At 36.1% G+C, this 15,265-nt stretch overlaps 2 protein-coding genes across 2 annotated transcripts; one reads left to right on the top strand and one right to left on the bottom strand.

Annotated features, from left to right (window-relative positions):
• The first annotated feature begins 3,262 nt into the window (after positions 1–3,262).
• Positions 3,263–4,686, top strand: LOC119980654 (leucoanthocyanidin dioxygenase-like). Its single transcript, XM_038823453.1, has 2 exons — positions 3,263–3,840; positions 3,921–4,686. The coding sequence occupies exons 1-2, from the start codon at positions 3,335–3,337 to the stop codon at positions 4,486–4,488; spliced, it is 1,074 nt and encodes a 357-aa protein (XP_038679381.1). The 5' UTR covers positions 3,263–3,334; the 3' UTR covers positions 4,489–4,686.
• Positions 4,687–11,036: 6,350 nt separating this feature from the next.
• Positions 11,037–14,751, bottom strand: LOC119980619 (nudix hydrolase 14, chloroplastic). The gene is made up of 7 exons (XM_038823395.1): positions 14,427–14,751; positions 14,233–14,338; positions 13,315–13,392; positions 12,943–13,035; positions 12,713–12,805; positions 12,081–12,179; positions 11,037–11,496 (listed from the first exon to the last, which is right to left on the bottom strand). The coding sequence occupies exons 1-7, from the start codon at positions 14,690–14,692 to the stop codon at positions 11,260–11,262; spliced, it is 972 nt and encodes a 323-aa protein (XP_038679323.1). The 5' UTR covers positions 14,693–14,751; the 3' UTR covers positions 11,037–11,259.
• Between the last annotated feature and the right edge of the window lie 514 nt (positions 14,752–15,265).

The following is a 15,265-nucleotide window of genomic DNA, read 5'->3' as shown; positions in this document are numbered from 1 at the left end:
TGTTAAATTTCCCGGGAAAGTAAACTACTATGGAGACTTGGAGAGAGCGAACGGTGGGGCCCTTATAGTCGGTTTTCGTATTTTCAAAGATTCCTAATTCAGTAAGGTAATGGACTACTAACGAATTTACCACGGTAGGCCCAGTCATAAAGTTTCTGTGAGTTGGATCATGGCCCAACTCAAGAATGTATGTACTATGTATGCAGCTCCCCCAAATAGGTCCAAAAAATGATTCTTTTAGTTTGAGGCTTTGATCATGAAACTATTAAGTCAAACATGTGGATCAATCTAGAAAAAATTTAGGACAATGCTAGAAACCGTCAAAATATCACCCCCAAAAGTTCCCCAAATCTATGTGACATTAAAATAATCATTGATTAAAAGCACATATGTAGGGCTCACTGCACATTCAACACTCTACATTAAATGGGGTCTTTTGGGGGTCTCAAGCATTATCCAAAAAATATATGTGGTTAGTTCAGAACAAGGCCCATTGTTTCACGACGGACCGGTTACTGTGTTGGACAAGTTCACTTGACCAAGCAAGAAAACTAGTGCCAAGAAAATATGGATTGCATTATTAGTGGACTTGATTTTATGAGGGATGTCTTGGACTAATACGATAAAAGCCAATTACATCCACCGCAAAATCATTTGACCCAAAACTAAAAGCCTTCATAGTAGCCCAAAAAATTTAGTACGTTGTGTAGAGTTTTGAACCAATGTAGCACCCCAATCGAGTGGGGGACATCGCAAGCTTATACAATGTTAAGTTTAGTGGTGTTGGGTGAACTACCAAATGACAAAAGGGTTCAGTACTTTAAATCTCACATCACCTATGAGAATAAATGAATTGCATAATATAAACGGTCAAATCTTCTAACTTAGTGAACGCTTTTGGCCCGGGGAAAAAAAAACCGTCCAAGTTAGTATGACCTTAAACATACAATATTCAATAGGCCCAAGAGGGGGCGGACTGTTACTTCCTACGTCATCTACTCATATATATATTTTTTTAATTTCCTAAATCACATTTTAGTGACAGGTCCATGGGTCCCAATTAATCTTAATTTAGAAGTCAAAGCTAAGAGAAAATATTCAGTGGTTTGTGCGCATCACGTCATCCAGCTGGCCTCCAAGATAAGCAAATGCCTGGTATGAAGCTGCCCAATCATTGCTCATCCTGATCCACCATGTTTTGCTTCCTTTCACCCACATATTGGTCATGTCTCCACCACGTCCAACATTCATCACATGAACCAACAACTAGGGCTTTAAAAATTTACCAACAAAACCGAATCAATTGGTTGGTTAATTTTATGTTAAAAATTTAAAAAATGATAATAGCCAATCGAAAAACCAAAAAATTGACAATAATCGACCGATTGGTAGATTAAATTTATGTCAAAAAATCCAAAAAAAAAAAAACCTGACCGAAACCTCTTGTTTTCACCCCTACTGACAACCAATATCCATTTCCTTGGAATAAGAATTGTAGCCCACCCAACACTCTACACGGGACCCTGCATTAACGGTATTGTACAATTGGGAAGGGGGTTCCAATTTCTTGCTACAATTGAGAAAACAATATGAGACAAATCCAGTGTACATCTCAAAATGTCACTCCACTTTAACCCATAATTCCGAGTGATATAAGACTTCTTTCACCTTTGAATTCAAGATTTATCCACAGTTGGAAATCTAGACGGCTTAGCGGTATAATTATAGTGGTACAACCTAGAGGACACATGTTCAATTCATAGAAACAGTTTCTTTACATATTATGTGAAGTAAGGGTTTGCGAAGGAATCAAACACGTGCTTCCAAACATCGCAAACTCTCTTTCAACTGTTAGATTAGGAGCTCATTCATATTATACTCAATAACTTAAAAATATAATCTATTTAAAGAAATTGGAACAGTTAAACTCCTAGCTAATCTTTCTTCTTACCTATATAACTCTCGTGAACGTATAGGGTATCCACAATATATGTTAACATATATATAGATAATTCAAGTTCCTAACTATCAACAACGCATTTTCTTGGAGAAAAACATCACGTAGTAACTCCGCAGTTAAGCGTACTTCTGTGAGAGCACTATTACAGCATTAATGATGAATAAACATTGGATTTTCCATAAAATGAACTAACCGTATATCAAATCGTTATAACTGTTATAGTGATTTTTGAAATCTTATAGAGGTTTCTGAGTCTGAGTAGCTCCAAACAATTCATATGCATGAAGTAAATTGCGGCTCTGAATTAGCTGGAACGTGCATGTCTGCCATTTTGGTAGTTGGTTCTCCAACCTTCATTTGGTAAAAACCTTTTAGCAAATCTATTTCCATATCAATACCTGTTTTTGTCCTACTCTACCTATGCAAATACCCACATCAACTTTCAATGAAAGTAATTAAATTACAAACAGTAAATACAAACTAACAAGAAATTGAGAGGGATGAGGACCAATAGGTGAGAAGTAGAAGGGGGAAGCGAGAATGTTTGACTTAATCCAATCCACTTGAGGTATTGCCCAAGGCCAGCAGGTTTTTTTTGTCCTTAAAGGGACTCTCAAGTGTTTCGTGTTGTGTTTCATCTTATAAACCATATCACTTGGCTTTCACCAAGCAACGTGAGACTTTTATTCTTAACACTTCCCCCCGCATTTGAGGGCTCGATTAAGTGAGACACAACAGGTAGACTATATTGTTTAGGAATCTTGAGGTATCCCTCGCCTTGTGAATCTATCCATAACAACATTTGAAAAGTTCGCATGATTTTATCTTATAAATTACATTACTTAACGTTCACCAAACGATGACTCAAACTGAGGTGAGAAGGTTTGGCTCAATACTATCCATTTGAAGTATTGTCCGTTTTAAGTCCAAGGCCTATGCGATTTTGTCATTTTAGAAGGATAATCAAGGTGTTTGATTTAAGACTTCATCTTATTAACCACGTCATTCGGCTTTCAACTATGTGAGATTTTTAGTCTTAACAAAGATAGTCATGTTACGGTTACCATCTTGTGATCAGAGTAAATAGTTATTCTGCGACTGTTGGCATTAATCAGTCTTGTGCTTCAACCTACCAGTCAACATATCTCCATGTTTTACCAAATTGACTTTGACCTAGTTTGTCTGGTAAACACGTGAACAACAACTACCCAACTCTCTATCACTTCTTTTTCTCTACCACAATCAAAAGTCAGAAAAAACTACAGACACGTACACATCGAGGTCAATAATTGGTATAAATTCCTTAAAAACCCAGTAGAACATAGTAGCATTGTAACAAACGTTGATTGACAAAGAGACAAAGTTGCTAAAAGGATGGTGATTTCTGCAGTGTCTTCCAGAGTTGAGAGTTTGTCAAGCAGTGGGATTCGAGCGATCCCAAAAGAGTACATTAGGCCACAGGAAGAGCTAACAAGCATCGGTGATGTTTTCGAAGAAGAGAAGAAACATGAAGGACCTCAAATCCCAACAATAGATTTGAAGGAGATCGACTCTGAGGACAAAGTGGTTCGCGAGAAATGTCGTGAGGCCTTGAAGAAAGGTGCTGTGGAGTGGGGAGTTATGCACCTTGTCAACCATGGCATCTCCAACGAGCTCATGGAGCGCGTCAAGGTTGCCGGAAAGGCCTTCTTTGACCAACCAGTTGAGGAGAAGGAGAAGTATGCCAATGACCAGGCTTCAGGGAAGATTCAAGGTTATGGTAGCAAGCTTGCTAACAATGCTAGTGGGCAACTCGAGTGGGAGGACTACTTCTTCCACCTCATTTTTCCTGAGGACAAGCGCGACTTGTCGATATGGCCTAAGACACCAAGTGACTACATGTAAGTTAGATTGATCACATATTTTGATTAAATGCTCAAGTTATGAGTTATGACATTGTATCTATTCATTTGAACTGCAGTGAGGCTACTAGTGAATATGCAAAGGAATTGAGAGGCCTAGCAACAAAAATTCTGTCAGTTTTATCACTTGGTTTGGGATTGGAAGAAGGAAGGCTAGAGAAAGAAGTTGGAGGGTTGGAGGAGCTGCTTCTTCAAATGAAAATCAACTACTACCCCAAGTGCCCTCAACCAGAACTAGCTTTGGGTGTTGAAGCTCACACTGATGTAAGTGCACTCACTTTCATACTCCACAACATGGTCCCTGGTCTGCAACTCTTCTATGAAGGCAAGTGGGTGTCTGCTAAATGTGTCCCTGACTCCATTATCATGCACATTGGTGACACCATTGAAATCTTGAGCAATGGAAAATACAAGAGCATTCTTCACAGGGCGCTTGTTAACAAAGAGAAGGTTAGGATTTCATGGGCTGTTTTCTGTGAACCACCTAAAGAGAAGATCATTCTCAAGCCATTGCCAGAGGTTGGGTCTGAGACGGAGCCAGCACGGTACCCACCTCGCACTTTTTCTCAGCACATTCAGCACAAGCTGTTCAAGAAAACCGAGGAGGCTCTCTCCAAAAAAGTCTAGATGTTGCCGGGCTTCGTTAGTTTCTATTAATGTTTTTATTAAGGGATTTTAATGATGGTTGTTGAAGGTTCTTGTCGTGGCAGGTGTTGTTGAATTTGATATTGTGCTTGTTAGTTTCATGTTGAAGGTAATCCCTTGGCTTCTCTCATCTCTGTACCTGCTTCATTGAATAAGAATTATTTTACTTCTCTTTTACAATTTTAAGGTTTCCAATTTTTGTTTATTCCTATCTTGTCATTAACGGCTAATACATTAAGCGATGTTTGATCCTTGTCTTAGTGTACAACAAAAAACATTGATTTTCAACGAGTTTTGCAATTTGATGAAGGAATTACAGGGAAAGAAGCAATTATGGTAACCTCATTCTGGGTGTTGTGATTAGCTGCTCCAATGGATCAAAACATTCAGGGGTGGCAGCAGCGAGGCTAGGAGAGAGCACAAAATTATACAATGGAAAAAAACTCTTCCGGTACATGCTAAAAAACATCAAACCCAGAACCAGCAGGACGTATTTTTTAATACGAAATAGTATTTCAAACCTAGGATTCGTTTTAAAAGTTGAGGGGGAGAAAATCATTATCTACTTTATTATTTGACCATTGTTTCACTTTTTCTCTTTCCTTATTAATAAGGCTGCACCCCTTGTCAAATAAAGACGTTGGAAAAACAATGGCTCATTTATTAGACGATGGTCTTATTAGAATGGTGATTTTTTGTTGGGGCATGGGTAATGTATGCGAATTTATGTTTTATTGATATGATTGTATTGAGAACGTGTTTTGCTTATTTAATTGGGAATGAAAATAAGATGTTGCTTGCTTGATTTTTGTGTAATAGAAATAAGACCGAGTATTGATTTAAAGGTAAAAATGTGTTTGTGTGTGAGATGTGGGTCTTATTTTGGGCCAACATGGAGGCATTGCATATTTCATATTGGGGCAATTAAAAAGAGGCCAACAAATAGGCCTTGTTGGAGCACAAAAATTTTGAATGGGCCAACAAAATGTCACTTTTTGCCTCCCATGCCCAAACAAAAGTTCACCAAGCAAGCAACCTCAATGGTGTGTTTTTGTTGGGGCTAACAAAATGTATTGGGGAATGCGTTTTGATGATGTAGCTGAGTATTTTGATGATATGATTGGACCAACAAAATGTATTAGTACAATGCTATAAATTTATTGGCCTAATTTTTGATGCGTAGAGGTGGGACCCAATATTTGATTTTGTGTGAATGCGTTGTTGTAAAGTAAAGTGAGATCCACACAAACCAATATATTGGCATGAAAACTTCTATCCTGCTATCCATACCAATTGACCCAACAAAAATGAGCCAACATAAAAGCATTATTGTAGCATCATTTTTTTTTGTCGGCCCATCAAAAACCACCTTTTCACCATCTATGCCTCTAAATACACACCATTGCAAGTGTTGTGTATATATATACACTATTCTCTCTGATTTTTCAAAGATAAGTTTTACAAAAGGAAAAGAACTTTAGTTGTTTTTGGAGTTTGAGAGAACCTATTTTAGTTTTTGTTGAATTTCTTGTTTGATACACTAATCTAAAGCTGCTCAACAGTCCTCGTGATTGTGTGCACAATATACATAGGACAACCACACTCTAATCTTGGAGGGTTAGACAACGTAGGAAGTGGTGAATCTAGAAAAATAAATTAATTAAGGTGGATTTGGTTAGTGATGAAGTTAGAAATTTAAAGGAGTCGTCAAAGGGAAATTTTTTTAAGGGTTATTACTTTAAATAATCAAAAATAAGTAAATATCTAGATAGTCATTAAATTAGACGTCACAAAATTAAAATATAAAAAATGTTCAAGATAATAAAAAACAATCATTTAAGTTGTGTTAGATGATTTGTTTAATAAGTAGAAGATTTTTCATTGAGTAGAATTCCATCATCATGTATGAGTGTGTATCAATCAATAATTGTTCAGTGTCCATCAATTAATAATTACAAATTCTATATAAATCATATATCAATTAACGATTTATATTATCTAAAATACAAAGATTTCGGGCCTTCCTGCCGACTGATTTTGATAGGATGAAGAATCTTGAAAATGTGGAGTACGATATTTTGATTCTTCCCCCACGTAAAGTTGGGGTGATTGTGCCATCCCAAATTATAACTATTGGAAAAGGATCGCTAATAGGCCTTGGATTAAGTTGGTATGTCCCCAACAACCCATGACGTATTTTTTAATACAAAATAGTATTTCAAACTTAGGATTCCTTTTATGCAAAAGTTGAAGGAGAGCAAGTCATTATCTACTTTATTGTTTGACTATCGTTTCAGGTTTTCTCTTTTCCTTATTAATAAGGTTGCATCATTGTCAAATAAAGTCCTTAGAAAAATAAATACTCATTTAGTAGAGAATGGTGATCAGTTGCAATCGTAATTTTTTGTTGGGATGATAAAATGTATTGAGAGATGTATTTTATTGATGTGGTTGGGCTAACAAAATATATTGATACAATGATATAAATTTACTGACTTTTACTTTTAATGTAATAAAGATGAGATCCAGTATTGATTTTGGTATAGATATGTGTGTATTTGATATGGGTTCTACAAGCAAGCCAACATAGAGGCCAATCAAAGTCCTTGCCCCAACAAAAAGAGGGTAACAAAATGGCATTGTTGTAGCATCTTTTTTTTAATGGCCCATCAAAATACACTTTTTCTCATCCATGGCTCCTATGATTTACATTGTTGCAACCACAATGATGGTTTTTTTCTGGGGTATGAGTAATATATGAAAATTTATGTTTTACTGATATGATTATATTAGAAGACGTGTTTTACTGATATGGTTATGAATGAAAATAAAATAGTTTTTGTGTTAGTACAATAATGGAAATTTGCTGTCTTATTTTTGTGTAATAGAATGGATGCTCCATATTGATTTAACGGTAAAAATATGTTTGTGTGAGATGTTGTCGTCATTTTGGACCAACACGGAGGTATTACATGTTCCATGCCCCATGTTGGGACAATTAAAAAAAGGCCAACAAATAGGACTTGTTGGAGCACAAAAATTTCGAATGGGCTAATAAAATGTCACTTTTTGCCTCCCATGCCCAAGCAAACCTGGTTTTTCAAAGAAAAGTTTTACAAAAGGAAAAGAACTTTCGTTGTTTTTTGGAGTTTGAGAGCAAACCTATTTTAGTTTTGTTGAATCTCTTGCTCGATGCATTAATCTGAAGCTGCTCAACAGTCCTCGTGATTGTGTGCACAATACATAGAGCATAACCACACTCTAATCCTGGAGGATTAGACATCATAGAGGCTAGGTTTTCTAATGTGTTTTGTGATTTCAATCCTTTTGGTTGTATTTCTCAGTTGTTATTATCAATATACCTCCTTATCTTGGATGTGACTCCATCAATTTGGTATTGGAGTTGTGATGATCTGGTATGGCTAAATCGAAAATGGAAGGGCGAACTGAGATCATAGAGAAAAAGATGGCTGAGATGAAAGATAATGTTGGGGTTTTGAAAGATTACCTCATGACGATGAAAGCTTGCTTTTCGGAAGTGCTGGACCTATTGGAGACCCGCGATGCACTAGATAAGGGGAAAGACAAATTTCAGGGTGAGACATCTCGCTCTCCAGAGGCAATTCCTAAACGACGAGCGTCGACAGATTGAGATTTGGGCGGCAGAAGCTTGAACTCTTACTCTTCCTGAAACTTCAACCATGCAAGTTCAAGTCATTAGCCAAACATCCATATCACAAGCTGAGCCCCAAATACTCTGGCCCTTTCACAGTGTTAGAGAGAGTTGGAGAGGTGGCCTAATACTTACAATTAGAGCAATTGCAGTAGTGATAATTTGCTGGGCCAACAAAATTTTATATTGGGTCCCACTTCTATTACATAAAAAGTCAAGTCAAACACGTCTCTCAATACAACCACATCAACAAAACACATCTTCCAATATAACCACATCAACAAAATACAAATTTCTATACATTTTCCTTCTCACCCAACATGGTGGCCAACAAATTCCCATACCCTCCATGTTCTCCCCAATAAAACTACACCAAAACACAATCTTTCAATATAAAACACATCTCCCAATATAGCCACGTCAGCAAAACACAAAACTCAATACAACCACATCAACAAAACACAAAACCCCATACATATTTGTTGGCCCGGACAAAATAACACCATTGTAAGTGCTCTTACCCCTTTTGGAGTAGCCATCCCTCCAGAATTTCACGTGGCGTAGCTGAGGAAGGCCTTGTCCCCTGGGATCATCAGCCAACCCTTGCTTTCATGTCTTATTGGTGAGCTTGAACTCATGGCTATCCTTGAAGCTATAACACAGACCCGCGGGCTCCTCAGTGGTCAACTGGAAGTTCTAGTTAAGTGGAAATGGCTCCCTGATTGTGAAAATTCATGAGAAGTGACTTCTGACCTCACTTCTCCGGTTCCTGATTTTCACCTTGAGGACAAGGTGCAGGTTTTAAGGGATGGTATTGTTAGACCCAAGGTTAAACAGTATGAGATAAGAAATAACAAAAGATGGACATGTGACCTGATGGGAATGGAGCACTTATCTTGATTGATGACTCTATCACAGTCTAACATTGGCACATTACCCTTTCCCATAGGGCCCCTTTCTTTCTGTCTGCATCCACAGCAGAAACTCTTAACAAAAACTCTAAAAATACATTTTTCATAAATTTACAGTTTCTTTTACAGTACCACCACACAACAGACACTGTAAATCATACTCTAAATAATTTAAATATTCATTTCTATAACACTTTTTATGATTTAATATTAATATTTTTTTAAAATTATATATCACGTAAATGGTTACAATATTTATTTTATTCAATATTTTTTATTTTTTGTGTCAATAAGATTTAATATGTAATTTGTTGAAATCATTAAATTAAAAAAAAATGAACAAAAAATAAAGTAATTGAGTGTGACAGCGTGCTACCAAAGAGGTAAAATATATAGAAGGAAAAAAATAAAGTATAAAACAATTATAAAAGAGTTAAAAAAACTTTAATTGCTGCGGGACCCACATCAATAAAAAATTCTCAAAAATCTATCGTTTGCTACAGTTGCACAATGAATGTAGAGTTTTACTATAGCACACCAGAAATTTACAGTTCCATTTGCAGTCACTGATGTGGAGGAATTTTTCACTAAGAGTGTGTTTGGATTGAGGGATTTGGAGGGGAGGAAAGAGAAGGGAAAAGGAATTTCCTTCCAATTCCCTTGTTTTAATAGTTTATAAAAAATTAAGGGGAGGGATTTGAGGGGATTTGGGAGGAAGATTTCTTTAAATTTTTGTCAAAATTCTTTCCTCCCAAAATGGAGTCATTTGGAGAGAAAAGATTACTAATTAAGTTACTTATAAATTTAAAACCTATTTTACCGTTGGACATAACACTTAAACATAAAAAATAAGGATAAACTAGTAAATTAAACTATTTTTTTTCCTTTATTTTTTTATCTATCCAAACATGAGAGAGAGAAATGTATTTTCCCTTCCATTCTCTTCCTTTCCTTTCTCTTCCCTTCCCTTCCCCCCAAATCCCTCAATCCAAACACACTCTAAAGGACAAAAGTGAGACTCTAAATTTGGAGTCCAGTATTGATATCCCGCATCTGCCGTGGATGGCCTAAACACAAACTGGACTCTAAATTTAGAGTCACACTTTTGTCTTTTTGTGAAAAATTGTCCCACATCATTGGAGTTTGTGTAATGCAATATATGGTTCAAATGCAATATATTGTGCACCAGAATTGTGCACCAAACGCAGCCTATATCTCACACTCCAAATGTCTGGGTTGCTATAATGAGACTGGTATTTGGTTGCAGCACTGTACCAAACTCCAAGTATTTTTTTGATTAAAAAATTGCATCTCAGGATCGTCTCTGCACCAAAATTGTATGCCCTGCGTGCTCATCTCTCACATCAAGCTCCTCCTTCGTTGTCCTGCCGCAGCTATCGCTGCCCTCGATGCGAGATCATTTTGAGACAATTCTGGATGGATGGCATATTGAGACAATTCTGAAATTGTCTCTTAGAGGATCATTTTAAGACAATGAGTTTTCTTCGCTAAACTACCCACCAATATTTATTGAACTATCTAAATTACCTATTCTTTTTCCTCTTCTATTCTCTTCACATCTATTTTAAATATTCATTATTAAATTATTTACAATGAATTTAATTATTCATTATAAAATTATCAGATAATAACTTAATTATTTAATTATTCTTTGAATAATTCTTTGGATTATAGTTTTTTATATTATTTATCTTTATTTTCTAAATTATTTGTTATTTATTTCAATATTTATTTACATATATTACAACTTAAATGCATAATACCCTTATAAGTAATTTGACACTGAAACAACTTTATGCTATCAGCAAAAATGAAACCAAACACTACCAACATTTCAAATACCATATATGCTAATAGATATGCTAGTGCCAAAATTGTTTACCAAACGAACCCTTCATGTGACATGTCCGTTAATGAGAAATGAATTTAGTCAGCCAGGGTCTACTAACATTGACCAAACTACAAAGGAATCTCAAATTTTTTGAACATAGGGATAAATCGCAAAAGTACCTTATGAAATGACTTCTTATGAAAAAAGAAAACAAAAGCACTGAAATAGCCAAGAGCCCATACGAGGCAGTGGCTTTCAGCATAGCAGTGATTCAACCCTACAACATTAATAATGTAGAGGCACGGGATTGCAGCGCGCTAGCATTCTGAATGGGGCAAAAGCCCATCTTTCTTAGCCATTTCATAGAGTGAGACAGCCATCAGAACTTTTGCATCAGCTGTCATTCGCCAGAGTTTTTCATAGGGAACGACACGGACGTTGATCAGCTCACCGTGATCACGAAGACCTGTTTCCTTCCCTTGCAGCTGTGTGATGATCTCTCTATCAACATGCCCTCTATAGAGAAAGAGGCTAATTTCCTCATCACAACCTCCCTATATTTTTTAATTGCAGGAGTTGGTAAGAATTGAACAAAATCACGAATTAAATGAGTAAAATTAGAATCATTTGAAGTTCAGAAATGCTGCTTAAATTAATAGAAGGGTGCATATGTGAATAGTGCAAGTATGTGTCTGCGCATATGTGTGAGCATGTACATGGCTGTGTGTGAATTAGAGCTATTCCTAAGGTATTTGTTATGAATGTGATGCTTTTGTCATAGAAGATTGGCAGCAATCTCTACTAACAAACCTAAGGATCTGAACATTAATAAAGTTTGATCCTTTCTTATTGCAATTCTATGCACTTCTACAGAGCACGTCTCATATCAGCACTTTGCAAATGTGTACGAATCTCTTATGAATTAGATATAGTCACTGTGCTTTGTAATTTCTAGATCCAATAATTTTCATAGTGCCCTATATTTCCAACCACTTTTTTTTTTAATGTTTTTTTTTTTTTCATTTTTCAGACGGATGATAATCAACCAACAAAACTCAACTTAACCCCCCACTACCCAGTATCTAATTAGAATCTTGGATTTCTAAATAGTTAAGAAAACGAGGTCAAACCAACATACTGGAGAAGGAAAAACTCTGTGTCCGGTAGATGCATCCAAGAAAGCTGTGAGGTCAATCATGTCTTGAAGTTTCAAGTTTATGCCAGTCTCCTCTTCAACCTGTTATAGTCGTCAGATCAGAATCAAACAATTGAAGCAGCAGAGTACTCTATCTTACCAGACATATAAAACCAGAGAAAAACATCCAAGGATTTACATTCAGTATGCTGCAATTCCGCATCCCTGTTCTCTCTCCGGATTTCTCACTCATTTCTCCATGAAATCATGCAATCTAGATGTTGTTTTTTGAACATGTTTTCTGTTATACTAGTGTACAAGGCTCTTACCAATTGCAAGGTCTATGTAAGGCATATAGTTTGTACACATCATTAACAGGAATTACATCAGAAAATAACTGCAAGAAACAAATCTAAGAATTTATATTCATTGAGATGAATTCCTGCTGAGGACCATGTGATTTTCGAGAACAATTATCATGTGCTAGACTTCTCAGTTCTCACCTATTTTGCTAAAATAAAATCTTCCATACTGAGCATGCTACCAATAAATAATGTCAATTCGAGTCTAAACACGCTATAATTCACCAGCATATATATAATATTACGGTGTTATTCGCAGAGAGTTGGAGATACCTCACGAACTGCTGTACCGACAATATCATTGTTTTCATCATCCAACATTCCAGCAGGCAGTTCCAAAACAACCTTCCCAGTGGGGACCCTAGCCTTACAGATAACTAAAACATCAGCACTTGACCAATATAGTGGCATACAGTCATCTTATCGACACAAATTTAAGACATCTGTCTCATAGTTGATTAGTCGTTTTAAAGTCCAAGCAAGGATTCGTTAAAATTAATTACCTGTTCAGTTAGAACTGCAAAAGTCTCACCCTCTGACTGCAAAAGAATTAGCACTGCCACGGCTGGTCCTCTAGCAAATACTATCCCTGGAACCTAAGCAAGTTTTAGTTAGTCTAGAACGTAAGCGGACAACAGAAATAAGAGTGTATATTGCACGCGTTGGAATAAATGGGTGCTAACAAACAAAACAAATAATAAAAGATCAAATGGTCTAGTAAGTATTAACTCTATATAAAGTGATTCAGTAATTGATGATCATCAACAGACTGTAAAAGCATAAAAAATGACAAATCCAGGATCCATTAACAAAAGTAGAATGCAGCATGCTGAAAGATATGTACAAAGAAGTTATAAATAAAGATTTCCAGGTACCTTATTTCCTGTTTCCTTATCAATAATATCTGCTTTGAATTTGAGAAAGCCAACACGCCTGCCAAACATATCTACTCCCTGACATTACCTGTATCTCAGCTAGAATTCTATAACTCAGGAAAAGCAATACTTCCACAGATTGTCATGCTGAAGGTAATTCAACTTAACACTCAAAGATAACCATTCCTCGCTTCTAACTCATAATCATTCTTGGTATCACTAATACAGTACCAAGTCCATAAGCAAGTCGTGACTTGAACCATACAAGTTTTATGTGGAGCAGGATATGCCCACTTTAACATTACATCAAATAAGCTGTGAACTCTATCTCAGGCAAAGGACAAAACATGGATTCACTTTTTCAAATAGCCAAAGACTATGAACATAGTGAATCTACACACCCAGTAAAAACGATCAGTGCTATTTCTAACCTTAGCTTTTTGCCCATTGACTAGCCTGACAACAAGCATTATTACAGAGTCTCATCAAAATTTCCAAAAAAGAAACTAGATGCATTCTTCTTCTGGTATTAATCTATGCATTGCTGCTATTGATCAAGGAAGATCAAAAGAACCATCAGAGTCCACCAATAGCAGATTATCTATTGGTATTAATCTATGCATTGCTGCTATTTCTTTGATATAATTCACTTCTTAACAGCATCCCCTTCACTAATCCACTGTGGCATAATGCATAGTAAATCAAACTGCATTTTTTCAGGTATTAAGTGGCTCAAAATAAACCAATGCCTATAAGAATCCCAAAAATCGAAATTATACCCCACAAGTTGCAAGGAAAGGAATTGAATTAATTATCAGGTTCTCATTTTTTACATTTCCGGTAATAACAACAAAACCAACAAACATATAATGCATCGAAACTAAGAAATCGAGGCTAAAATCACAGAGAAAAAGGGACCTGAATAAGCACTCGATGCAACAACATTGTTCCATTCGCTAAAATCCCAGTTTCACTCTGCAAGTTGTTCAACCACTTGTTGAACAACGAGGACCCAATAGCAATCCTTCAACAAACCAACAAAATTCTCTGTATCAATGAAACCCAATAAAGCAAAACAACAAACAGAAGAGAGGGGAGAAATTTTGGCTCGCCTGAACTCAGAATCAGATACGCCTGGGGCAGCGGTAATTTGGACGGGTAGGTGGGGTTGAATCGGCAAGGTGAGGGAGTGAGTGAAGTGCGACATCGAAGATGAGGATGACACGGGTGAATTTTTGGAAGAGAACGCTATTGTGGTTGTTGTTTTGGTGTGCAAGTGAATCAGAGCGAGAGGGGACGCTAAGGGGAGTCGTTTTGGGAGTGTGCGTGAAGCCAGTGGCATGGAAGCTTGGAGAAGGAGAAGGCTCATTTTCCTCATTCCGAGGCACGTCTCCAATCTTCAACCGGTTAAATTCGATACTATAACCGTTACTGGCAGAATTCAACTTTAAAATACGTTATGATGTTAGACCCGTCATCGTGACCGACACGATTAATGGCATATATGCTTTGCTCTAAACCAGCATAAAATAACAAATAGCATAAAGTAACAATAATTTGGTGACTATTGAAATGGTGATTTACGAATTATTTCAAATATTTGTAGCATGTTTTATAAAAATATCACACTCTTTTCATTAATTTATCTAAAATACTCTCATCTATCCTTTTTTATTATTACTTTCAATAATTCAATAATTTTTTGATTAATATTTTGAAATATTATTAATCACAATATTATTATTATAAATATAAATATAAATTTGACATGTGTAGTTTTAAAAAATTTTGATTAATTTTGATTTTATTTTAAATATATAATATATTTTGTAAGATTGTGCAAGAATTACTTGAGTTGCAACAAGTATAGATTTAATTGTTTTTGTTTAAGATTAAATGCATAGTATCCCTGTACGTAATTTGTCACAACATTTTAAACAACATATATGCT

The sequence above is a fragment of the Tripterygium wilfordii genome, chromosome 16 (genome assembly GCF_013401445.1).
Source record: "Tripterygium wilfordii isolate XIE 37 chromosome 16, ASM1340144v1, whole genome shotgun sequence".
NCBI lineage: Eukaryota > Viridiplantae > Streptophyta > Magnoliopsida > Celastrales > Celastraceae > Tripterygium > Tripterygium wilfordii.
Note: the sequence above shows the minus strand (reverse complement) of the source record. Positions and strands in the feature narration are given on the sequence as shown.